The sequence below is a fragment of the Triplophysa dalaica genome, chromosome 5 (genome assembly GCF_015846415.1).
Source record: "Triplophysa dalaica isolate WHDGS20190420 chromosome 5, ASM1584641v1, whole genome shotgun sequence".
NCBI classification, from domain to species: Eukaryota; Metazoa; Chordata; class Actinopteri; order Cypriniformes; family Nemacheilidae; genus Triplophysa; species Triplophysa dalaica.
In genome coordinates this window covers 3,534,255-3,545,825 of record NC_079546.1, presented here as the reverse complement: position 1 = coordinate 3,545,825, position 11,571 = coordinate 3,534,255, and the positions used below count along the sequence as shown (strand labels likewise).

The 11,571-nt window shown below is 37.2% G+C and overlaps 2 protein-coding genes and 1 long non-coding RNA gene across 3 annotated transcripts; 2 read left to right on the top strand and 1 right to left on the bottom strand.

Moving 5' to 3' along the window:
* Positions 1 to 1,224: 1,224 nt before the first annotated feature.
* Positions 1,225 to 3,582, bottom strand: ccdc107 (coiled-coil domain containing 107). The gene is made up of 6 exons (XM_056748429.1): positions 3,157 to 3,582; positions 2,747 to 2,973; positions 2,478 to 2,550; positions 2,274 to 2,364; positions 2,043 to 2,152; positions 1,225 to 1,716 (listed from the first exon to the last, which is right to left on the bottom strand). The coding sequence occupies exons 1-6, from the start codon at positions 3,446 to 3,448 to the stop codon at positions 1,394 to 1,396; spliced, it is 1,116 nt and encodes a 371-aa protein (XP_056604407.1). The 5' UTR covers positions 3,449 to 3,582; the 3' UTR covers positions 1,225 to 1,393.
* On the top strand, positions 3,428 to 5,426 carry LOC130420897 (uncharacterized). The gene is made up of 4 exons (XR_008906733.1): positions 3,428 to 3,566; positions 3,693 to 3,844; positions 4,131 to 4,382; positions 4,592 to 5,426. It is a non-coding gene; the product is annotated as an uncharacterized LOC130420897 (long non-coding RNA).
* A 235-nt stretch (positions 5,427 to 5,661) lies between these two features.
* cmah (cytidine monophospho-N-acetylneuraminic acid hydroxylase) lies at positions 5,662 to 11,435 on the top strand. The gene is given in 15 exon segments (XM_056749012.1): positions 5,662 to 5,867; positions 6,117 to 6,208; positions 7,176 to 7,288; positions 7,695 to 7,885; positions 8,055 to 8,135; positions 8,223 to 8,289; positions 8,374 to 8,455; positions 8,840 to 8,977; positions 9,147 to 9,282; positions 9,414 to 9,557; positions 10,203 to 10,377; positions 10,484 to 10,514; positions 10,517 to 10,599; positions 10,728 to 10,843; positions 11,315 to 11,435. Coding segments are annotated over 15 exon segments (1,776 nt in total).
* Positions 11,436 to 11,571: the final 136 nt, after the last annotated feature.

Genomic DNA, 11,571 nt, shown 5'->3' with positions numbered 1-11,571 from the left:
TCCCTTCTCCTCTGTATGAAATAATTTAGGGAAAGAACAAAATCATTCACAGTTCATAGACGTGTTATGCTTCTACTTCTTTAGACAAATCTTTAAGCAAGACGTGTTCTGATTGGCTAGACCGAAAACTCACACCTGATTGGTGAAAAAGACACCGACTGCTACCAACCATCATATCACACACCTGTATCACATTTAGATTAAGCTAAAGTACAGAATATTCCCAATTACTAAACACTGGCAACTGTGAGTTTATCATAGTTTGCTTTATTAAAGGCTTAAAATAATTATTTTTTGTATCTATAAAGGCTATGTAGCACATCACACACTCGTAGGTAGCATAGGAAAAAGTACAATCACATGCCAGTCGTATTCAATCTTCAGATTCAAAATAAAAGTTAAAATCATAACAGGATCCCAAAGACATGCCACAAAACATGTAAAATGTGTTCAAATGAGAATCATAAGAATCACACAAAAACTGTTCAAGTGTAATTATGAAAAGGACATTTACACATAGTTCAAGCCTATTTTATGAACAAAGGAGGCTGCTGTAGCTCAAATGTGCACTGACAGTTTCTTTGGATGAAAGAATTTATTTATCCAATATAATTATTAAATTCTAAAAATTATTTAATAAATAAAACTGAAACCCCACAGTAATCCGTCTCTAAATAACCCACACTTAAACAATCAAGACTTAAAAATAGGTTGCACTGACAGCAAAAACGTGCACATACATTTTTCTTATATTTGCTCACATTTCATATGCATCGCATACAACATTCAAAAAAAGGCAATAACAGACACTAATCTATTCACGCTTGATAAGTATTCATCACACAGTCTGGAAAACATTTGCATATGATCGTCACAGCAGAAACATGCAGATCAAACACTGAGTGGAGAACCCACATGCAAATAAACTTTAAAAAACTGCACATCTGCTCTTGGATGCAGAAATTCAAAGGCTTGGTCAGCTCCACCAAACCCCCCCAGAATGACCACAATTTATGCTGACATTTACATACAACCAGATGGAACAGATTCAGTCGATTCTTAACATAAAACGGCTTTGATCATTTCTACCTAAACTAAAACAAGAAACAATATAGGTTGTGATTTCATCTTTAGCAACGAATTGGATTGTCATCGTGGGTGTTTCAAGTTTAAACAATTTTTATTGTTTACTTTGGAAAAAAACATGCACCACAAACTAAAGTATTAAAGGGTCAAATTTTTATTTTATGCAGACTTTAAAATACAAACGTGTCTGCAAAATATGTTGATGGAAAACCTTTAAACCCATGAAGAGAGCCTCATCAGACCCTTCATACTACAAGTAAATAAATAAATAAAATATATAAATAGATTGATATGCGACTCTGGTCAGTTACTCCGGCCTATAGCGTCTTCGTAATCCACCAGTCAGATCGTCTGGGACTTTCTGAACGATGGTGACATCATCTACAGTGATTTCACCAGAGTCCTCGAGGGAGGGCATACTGGAGTCACTCTCATGGCCCGCATCTGCCACCTCCTCCTCCATTTCATGTTCACCCTCCTCTTCTTCAATCCTCTTCTGCCCCTCTGTGTCAGGTGGGAGTGATCTCTGATCATTTGACTCTGTTTCAGCGTGCGTTTCTGATTCTTCTGCAGTTTCTGCATCAATCAGAGGGTCTATGAGATCATCCAGATTACCTTGACATGCCGGTTCTGAAATACATAAGCATATGATTCAACACACATCTGCAGCCAAATCATAAACCTGTAACCTGCAGACCTACTCACACCAGAGGCAAACATTATGTGAACACATTTGTATTCTAAATTTGTGTGAATTAAACACGGTGTGCACTTCGTGACGTCGGGTGATTCACTGCTACTTTGTTTATCCTCCTCATTTGCCTACGGCACTTTCTTTCGAAGAATCGTGAACATGAATTACAGATTTTACTCTCTGCATACGAATCATGGCCTTTTATTACTCTCTATACTGTTGTAATATCTAAGGTGGCTTGTACTGGAACAGATGTGTTTACCTTCTATTTTGATGTTTGGAAACTCCATTCCCCTCTTCTTCATTAGCTGCCGAATGCACTGCAGCTGCGACATGATCTCGCTTTTCTGCTCCATGGCAACAGACTTCACACTGCAGAAAAACAAGAAACAAAGCATAGCTAGGTGGAAAACAAACCTGTGTGGCTGAAACTCTGTAGAAGTGGAAATTCACCTATTGAATTATTCTATTCCTTTATACGTTTAAGGCTCACCAGTTTGTAAGCGGGTCCAGCTGGGTCAATATGGAGTTCAGCATCTTCTCCGTTTGAGCCAACCGCTGCTCCAGTTCATTCAGCTGATTCTCTATGGGACAACAATGTTAGTGAAACAGTAATAGGGCTCATTTATTGAGGAGTGATTTAACTCTGTGACAGTTACCGTGACTTAAAGATATGCAGTCACACGTGCACACCTACCCGTCTCTGCAGATTTCTTCACACCTTGATCTGTTTTAGCCTTTTGAGCTTCAGAGTCGTTTGCAGACTTGATCTGTAATCACAAAAACACACACATTGAATGGCACAAATGGTCATACCTTGCATTAAAACATAGAAAGGAAATATTAAGGACGTCGACACAGATTTTATTCAGGACAGCAAATGTTATAAAAGCAGTCAAATTATTATTATTTTTTTTTTAAATGAATGAATGAAAGGTCGCCACAATGCAATGGTAAAACAAATACCTTTAGAAATTTGTATGCTGCAAAGAGTCCCACACTGATTGCGTAGATGGGCATGAGGGTGAAGACGTAACCCTTGTTGTTATTGGACTTGTCACTCTTCATCTCCTGCTCCATCAGTTTCTTCATCTGATGGACGTTCTCCACACTCTGTGATTTCACAGATTGCCCGTTCGTGTGGAACTGCGGCGGGTTCTTCACGGCACCAGAACCAAGACCCGGACCGGGCCCTGCAGCGCAGAAATCAAATATACTGACTCTCTTTATTCGTGACACATCTAACACAAGACGCAACGTTAAGATAGCAAAGAAAACCAAGTCAACGTCAGATTTCAAGTTAGTTAACAGAAGTTGGGACTTTAAACTAGCAGTTCAAACTAGTAAACAAACTTTAAAAGGGTTTGTGTCCGCACCTCTCCGGCTCATCCGCGGGTCGAATGACGGACTCTCTCTCCCACCGCCGCCGCTGAACATGCGCGGAAACAGCACGAATACCAGCAGCACGGCGGTGAAGGCCATGACGACCTGCTGCGAGGATGATATCTGTACCATTACGTCTTCATTACAAACACCACCTGAGCTCTGAAGCACTGTTGATAAAGTGTCTTCTTCTGTTATAACATCGAGAGGGAGAGATCGCCACGTGCTACCATCTACAGGACCGGCGCGTAATGACGCTCTCCATAGGTAGGCTCTCAACTTCATACATTTGAGAGCAAGTCTTGAACGTTACAATTTCGAGGTTTCATCATTTTGCTCAAATGTTGGAGCACACAAGTATAACGCGAACACGGTGGAAGCCACATATCGCGGTACAAACAAGGTAACGGAAGCTAAGCGAATGCAACAGTTTATGTATGTCAAATGTCACGTATGAAAATTTGTAGAGTTTGCTTAAACATTTGACTTTTTAAAAACTTTTTATTAGCTGCCATTTGGTGTTTCACAGCGTGGAAAAAACTAACTCGAATTCCTGGGGATACCAAAATCGTCCACTGCAAACACGTCGTCGACGCATCCGCCATCTTGCTACGGTCCACATATCGTTGGAGGCGTAATCCACAGTAAAAATCAAGATGCCACAAAATTGCACAGCCTATGGTACAATATTTTTAACGTTTCAGAAATTATGGCTTTTATATGTAGCATATGTATTACAGGTTTTTAAACAAAGGTATTGTTTAAACCTAATGTTATCTAACACCCTTGTCTTGGTGTATTGTGTTAGTTTAGGTAATTAGTTTGGTGATTCGTAAACGTTTTAAACAGTAGGGCAAGAAATCATTTATTGTAAAATGGTAAATGCTTCTGGCATTGTTTAGGGTAGAAATTAACCAACTTTTCACTTCTTAAAATCATGTAGAAATCATTTATATTAATTTGACAGGTGTTTGAGAGCCCAATGTGTTGTCATAGGAACGTGGTACTTCCTGTTTCCTTTTCTCCCAGTACGTCCTAGGAAGGACGTTCCGTTTAAATCTAAGTTGAGGATCCTCCGTATACCACATCCTTAAGATGATGCCACTTCTGAAGGACACAAAGGATGCAGCCTTCCAAAACGATTTTTGTATGTAAACCCAGGAAGCGATTCTCCGTCACTATGGAAATCTGTCATTTAATCTGCATTTAATTTATATAGGTATGTATGCATGTAAATTTAACTACTAGACATGCATGTAAAATAATAACTAGGGTGCCATGCCTTCAAAAGGTGTTGGAGCCACTGACTCATAACGATTATATAAGATACTATACTGTAACGATTGATTGTAAAGAGAAAAACATGCAATTTTACCACAGAAACATAAGTGACAATGCAGTGATTAAGAGTGGGATTTTGTTTTTTAGATTGAAATCCTGAAGCACCCCCAAGGTCCTCCTGCCCAAGAAGGCACGCCTGGCTCGTCCGAAGTTTGACAATGAGCATCAAGATGATTCAGAAACAGTTTTGGCGAAAGTGCTGGCACTGCTGTGAGACGAAGATTGACTCCTGTTTTTGGAGGAAGAGAAATTCTGAATATGACCCCGGTGGTTGGGTTAAAGTATTGTCTCACAACAGAGTTGATATTTCCAGTTTTAAATTGCTGACAGAGAGAGATCTAGTGAAACTGGACTCAAATTTTAGATATATAAGATCTAGCCATATCCCAGAGTCGGATCTATCGAGTATGAAGACTATTGTTAGAATAGAAAATCAAGATTGGATTTACTATGTGTGGTGGTCAAATATTGTTCCATACACTTCAACAGTATGTTTGACCCAACCCCTTTTTATTGTCACATACATTACATGTACGCTCAGCCCTGTTCTAAGGTCACTCTCATCCTGCACAGGTGATTCTCTTCTCTATACTATACATTTACTTTGAAATCTTGAGAAATCAATATGAATTTAGAATTTTAACTTATAGTTTTTAATAAGTAATGTCAAGATTATTTAATGTTCAATTTATTTTTATTTATATAGGGCTTGTTCACAATGTTGTGTTAATTCAAGAAGCTTTACAAGAAAAAATCGAACTATTTATATGTATATATCTTCAATATAGGAAAGAATACATGACATTAATGCAAAGTAATTTTTTTATGAAAAGTTTAATAGAAGGATGTTGTTAGATCGTAGGATCTGAATTTCCTAAAAGCAACCTGTTAGTGCGTGTGTATTTTCTAAAGATGATTAAATTCTGACTTGACAGTACAGACATAATTTTTTGTTGTATTCCTTATCTTTTTATTCTTTGTTATTCTTTATTTTATATATATATATATATATATATATATATTTGAAGAGTTTATTTCCAAAAGGAGATTTGTCAAAAGTATAGATTTTATTTTTTAATTAAAGTAAATTCACCCTGTTGTTGTTCTTTTCTGAATAATTTGATAAGTAAAATCAGTTCTGAGGCTGCTGCAGCCCAATGACACCTCAGGTATCACGCACGGTCTTGCGACTGGAGGCATCAGCAGTCCGTGAACTAAAGGATGGCATAAATTTCAAGAAAAATCCAGAGGATGGCAAATGTTACATCATTTTCAAAGACAAAGATAAAGCACGGGCATGCAAAAACCAATGCAAGCACCAGGGAGGACTTTTCATTAAAGATATCGAGGACTTAGATGGCAGGTGGGTACATTTTTTGTGTGGATGCAGAACATTATCCAAAGATCATTTTTATTCAAATAGTTTCAACTGTTGATTCTTGAATTTAAATAAATTTCTAAAATTTTGTTTACACTATCTGTTTAGTGTGTACTGTATGTGTGCGCGTATTATTTACCAGACAGATATAGCGCAGGGAGATGTCAGATATCCTTTACTTCATTAAAGTACAAGTGTCTAATTTGTGTGTGTGTTTGTGTGCATGTGTAACAGAACAGTGCGTTGTACTAAACACTACTGGAAACTTGATGTGTCCACCATGGAGTATGTCAACCCTCCAGACAGCTTTCTTCAAGATGAACTCGGTAAGAAGAACATGACAGGAACAAAAGAGGGATGTTTCATTGTCTGTTTTAACACTATGAAGAATGAATGTGTATGTAATGTTGTTTTGCAGCCAAATAGAGTTTTTCTTGATTGCTATCACACAATTCCTGAAACTATTCGCCATTTTCTAACAACTATAAACACATTCTCAGATCAATACACCAACTTGTACATAACCCACACAAAAACAAGGTTAACCATGTTCTCATCCAGAAAACACAAACACAATATAATGAACTGAAGTTTCAAGATGTAAATATCTATTACGTCTACTATAACAAGATGTCTATCTGCACTCTTTTATGTTGTATATTCTAATAAACACTAAGCTGTCAAATTATTCTTGAATCCCAATAAGAGGAATTAGAAACAGTGTTTTGAATTGATCTCACCAGTGTGACTTTGTTGTCGTCTGGGTGATTTTGAGGGCTTGTGTGTCATGTCTGTGGGAAAAGTTTGTTTTTTCAGCAAGTTCGAATGGTTTTGAGAAGAGAGCTTCAATTTGACCTGAATATAGGATGTTTGGGGAATTGGGTGAGATGTTATGAATTTGTGTTTACGGTTTTGAGAATATGAGGCATAATTTCAAGAAATGTGTTAAAGCAATCAAGAAAAACTGTAAAAGAATAAGAACATGATTTCATGTTTGTTTTTTACGGACTTACAGGTTATTCATTTCTAAGAAACTTTAGAACAAGTTATTACTGACACACCCACAAACACCCGCTTTACTGCGTTTGTGTGTGTTTGTTGACCAAAACTAATAAATAGTGTAATAATCTAAACATATGCTGTAGCTACATCCAAATTTACAGTTCTATACCATTTAAAATTGTGATTATAATTTTAAATATGAACTTGTGTAATATGTAGATGAAATGTTTAGTTAATGCTTTTGGAAAACATCCTGCGTTACACCCTCCATTCTATTGTGTGTATGTATAGAGGTAGTGATTTCAGATACTGATTGCAGTTTGGAATTGGTTGAGTTGAATCCACCAGACCCTTGGACTTTGGACCCCCGAGAGGCACAAGACCTACAACCTGGAGAACTCACGGTAAAATAAAATCAGTAATCTCTACCTATTCTTAATATTTGTGATGCTGGACAACAAAACCAGTCATGTGGGTCAATTTTTAGAAATTGAGATTTTTACCTATATAAATATTTCTATTGATGAATGATTTAATTGATATTACTCCTTCAATAAATGTGTTAATAAATGACACTTGGGATTGTCGTCCCGGTTTAATGATTAACCCGAAGGGCTGGCCTGTATCATAAAAACAAATGATAAAATACATAATACAACTACAACTCTGTGAAAAAACACTGTCGCCATATGTGACCGAGCTATCACTGACAAGACACAAGAATATAAGACTCCATATAACAGACTTGAATGTAACTGACACATATAAATGTGCTGTGTATCTTTTGTTGTGTGTATGTGTTTTTGTTAGTTGACGTACATGACACACGCATGCATGGAACTTAAAGCTGGAAGCAAGAGGATGATGTTTGATCCGTGGCTGACCGGGCCAGCGTTTGCCAGAGGATGGTGGCTCTTACACGAACCCCCATCTGACGCCATGCAGAGACTCTGCCAGGCGGATCTCATTTACATTAGTCATATGCACTCCGACCATCTGAGGTTGGTTTCTTACCCACCAAAATATTAGAAAAACTCTCTCTTCTGCACTTCACACAGTCATGTATTTCGTATGTCCTTTGTTTTTGCTAGCACATGTTATAAGCCCCTAGTGAGCAGGCAATGATGACTGTGACCGGTGATCTAATTTCTTTACTCTTTATTTTTTCAGCTACCCCACTTTGAAATTACTCGCCGAGAAGCGGCCAGATATTCCCATTTATGTTGGAGACACCTCGCGGCCGGTGTTCTGGTGAGACAAACCTCAAGAGAAATCAAACTCACAGGGTTTGCCCGACATGATCAGATCAACAGGTTGTTTTTGTTTTCTTTGTTGTAGGTACCTGGAGAGAAGCGGGGTGAACTTAACAAACATCATTGTTGTGCCTTTCGGCGTATGGCAGAATGTATGCCTTTTTTTGCCTACCTAATGTACACATCTATGGTGAAAATGGTTTTACCATTTTTTTTCATATTCTGTCATGTGTTAGGTTGATGAGCACCTGAGATTCATGATTCTAATGGACGGTGTTCATCCTGAGATGGACACATGTCTAATCGTGGAATATAAAGGTTTTTTACTTCTCTTTTATTACAGAAAATGTTTTACATTCATTAGATGAGTTGTAAGAAATGTAAAAACATGACACATTTGGTAACGTAGCCTAGCTGTTTTTACAGACATGTAGGCCTAGTCAATAAAACATGAAAAAGAAGAAATGTGCGTTGCACAATATTGAAGAAACGCCACCAACATAACAGAAACTGCTCTCTTGATAAAAAAATCCATAAAATGATACTTTATTTTCACCTTCAATTACTGTCATTCAAACTAAGGCTACCTCAGATATTTTAGTTTAAATAACACACTATTCACCCACGGACACTTTTAATGTCATCATTAACTCAAAAAACACAAAACGTTGCCAATTGAAATTTTTTGAACTCTCTCATAAGGTCACATGATCCTGAATACGGTCGACTGCACCCGCCCGAACAACGGGCGTCTTCCACAAGGTGTCGACGTGATGATGAGCGACTTCGCCGGCGGCGCTTCCGGCTTTCCAATGACTTTCCATGGTGGGAAATACACCGGTGAGTTATGAAACCTGTGATTTTTGTTGTTTTGACCATAGTTACAGAGAGCATTCAGAGAAAGTGTTTGAAAGCAAACTGATTGACACAATGTATTATAAAAACTAATATTGACTCCAGTCTGGAATCACGATCTCACTGTTTCTTAACGCTGTATTTACTCTGATAGAAAGCTGGAAGGCCGATTTCATTAAAAATGAGAGAAAGAAACTGCTGAACTATAAGACTCAGCTGGTGAAGAGTTTACAGCCCAAGATCTACTGTCCTTTTGCCGGCTACTTCACAGAAGCCCATCCCTCAGACCGGTAATTTCTTGACAAATGAATTAAACTGTACCATGGTATGTTAAAATATACTACGGTTTTACCATGGGAATGTAAGCCCATGTTATGTTTTTTTCTGTATATGAGTATTAAATATTTAAACATGATTACAGGTACATAAAGGAGACAAATATTAAGAACAGTGCAGAAGATCTGAATGCATCCATACGTAAGGCCTGTCCAAATACCCTAACCTGGACCCCTTTACCCTGTTCTGTGCTGGATGTGGCTCAGGCTTTAGCAGTTCAATCCAACAGGTCTGTTTTCATATCTTAGTATGTAGGATGTTTGCGCTAGTATGTATGATGTGAGTAAGAGTATACCCTTACAAAGTTTATTCAAGTGTGCTATAAGTATACTTCTTTTTCAATGATATAATTAGAAAATTTATATTCAGTTGACTTTTCAGAAATATACTTCTATACTTCTTTAGACAGAAATGTCAAAATATGTTTGGAGATATCTACTCTATAGACGTATTTCAAGTAAACTTAGATTTACACTTTTTGATTGACTAGCCTTTCAAACATATATTTTTCAGTTTTACATGCATAGTAAAAATGTGCGACATAAGTTTACTTGAATAAACAAAGAAAGGGTTTTGTGTACTTAAAGTTAACCAGTGTCAGGCCTAAGTCAAATATTTAAACTACACTATATTATTATAAAGTTTAGCCAGCTTTGTACAATTAAGATACCACACTTACAAGTATACATTTATATATAGTGTAGTAAATATAATCAAATGAACTTGAAGTATACTTGTATTTTTTAAGGGTATATGGCATGTTTGCATACGTCTGTATGATGCATGTTATGTGTGGATGCCATAATGTCCATCTCTTGTTCTGCCATTAATTCTGTTCATAATTTATTTTCTCTTTGTGCTTGACAAACCCCAGGGAGGCAATCACTCAACCCCAAAACGCTACAAAGATCTATAAGGACAGTTGGGACTTTGACTTGTATTTGGAGGAGCTGAATGCTTCCATTTCCAATGATATCTTTAAACACAAAACCTGGATCCAGTTTTATTATAACTGGGCAGGATTTAAAGGCTACAATCTGGTCATAAAGGTAAAGAATTTTTTATAGGAAAGGTGGTGGATCTCAAAGCTGCTCTTAACATAAGCAAACACATAAACCAGCGTGGACTTTACACTCACTGTATGTTATGTGTCAGGTCATTGAAACGGATGATGATTTCATGCCGCTGATGGAGGCTATGATTATTTAGTGGATTTCATGGATCTGTCCTTTCCAGACAAGAGACCGGAGAGAGATCACCCGTATGAAGAGGTGACTGAGAAAGGACTGAAATTGGATGCCCATGCATTTAAATCCCATCGTTACCATGCCAGAGTCTCGTGGATGGTTGCCAGACTGTTGCTAAGGCAAACATCCCTAAAAATAAATGTTTTTTTTAGATCAAAAACAGAGTGGGGGTGATGAGACACGTGGTTGTGACTGGGCGACTCTGGGACGACCTGTACATCGGCTTCAATAACAGAATGAGTCGGGACCCTGATGTATACCATCACAAGTGAGATCAATACACAATTCTATACAACATCAAAGCTACATATAAAAACAAAAAGATTTGATGGTAATATCATGGCAAAAGTAGTCCTACTTTTAACCGTGGTAATACCGTGTTACTGTTCTGTTACAAACTTCTCAACTAAAAATACGGACATTTGTTGACATTAATTAACTTTTTATTGTGCATTGTTGAAAAGAAGCTGTACTGAAAATGTATTTTGGGAAAATATTATATAAATAGTGAAAATAAAAGAAATACATTTTAGAACAGAACACATGGCATTATTGCAAATGTCCCTTCAAATAGTCCGTAGTATTTTAATCATATTCAAAGCACTACAATATTTTTAGTTTAGTTTATTTATTGCACATTACAGTATACGTACATTGGAATTCTTGTGTTTCTCAGAGACTGCTTTTGTATTAGGGATTTGAATTGAAATGATTGTCTGATATTTGCTTTTACTGACAGGTTTTGGAATCATTTCCAGACTGAATTACCTCTATCAGCTCCAGACTGGGATAATTTCCTTCAGACCGTCTCTAAAAACACGGATCTGAAACAGGAGAATGGTTTCTGTGTGCTGTCTTAAACCTGACATGTGGCTTATTTGAGCTCATGACTTTCCTTGATCGGTCTGAAACTTATATTTTTATTATAGGGTCACTGGGGTTGATGTTTGACTAAATTGACTTTTTATACAGATATGTTTTACACTCACACATGCG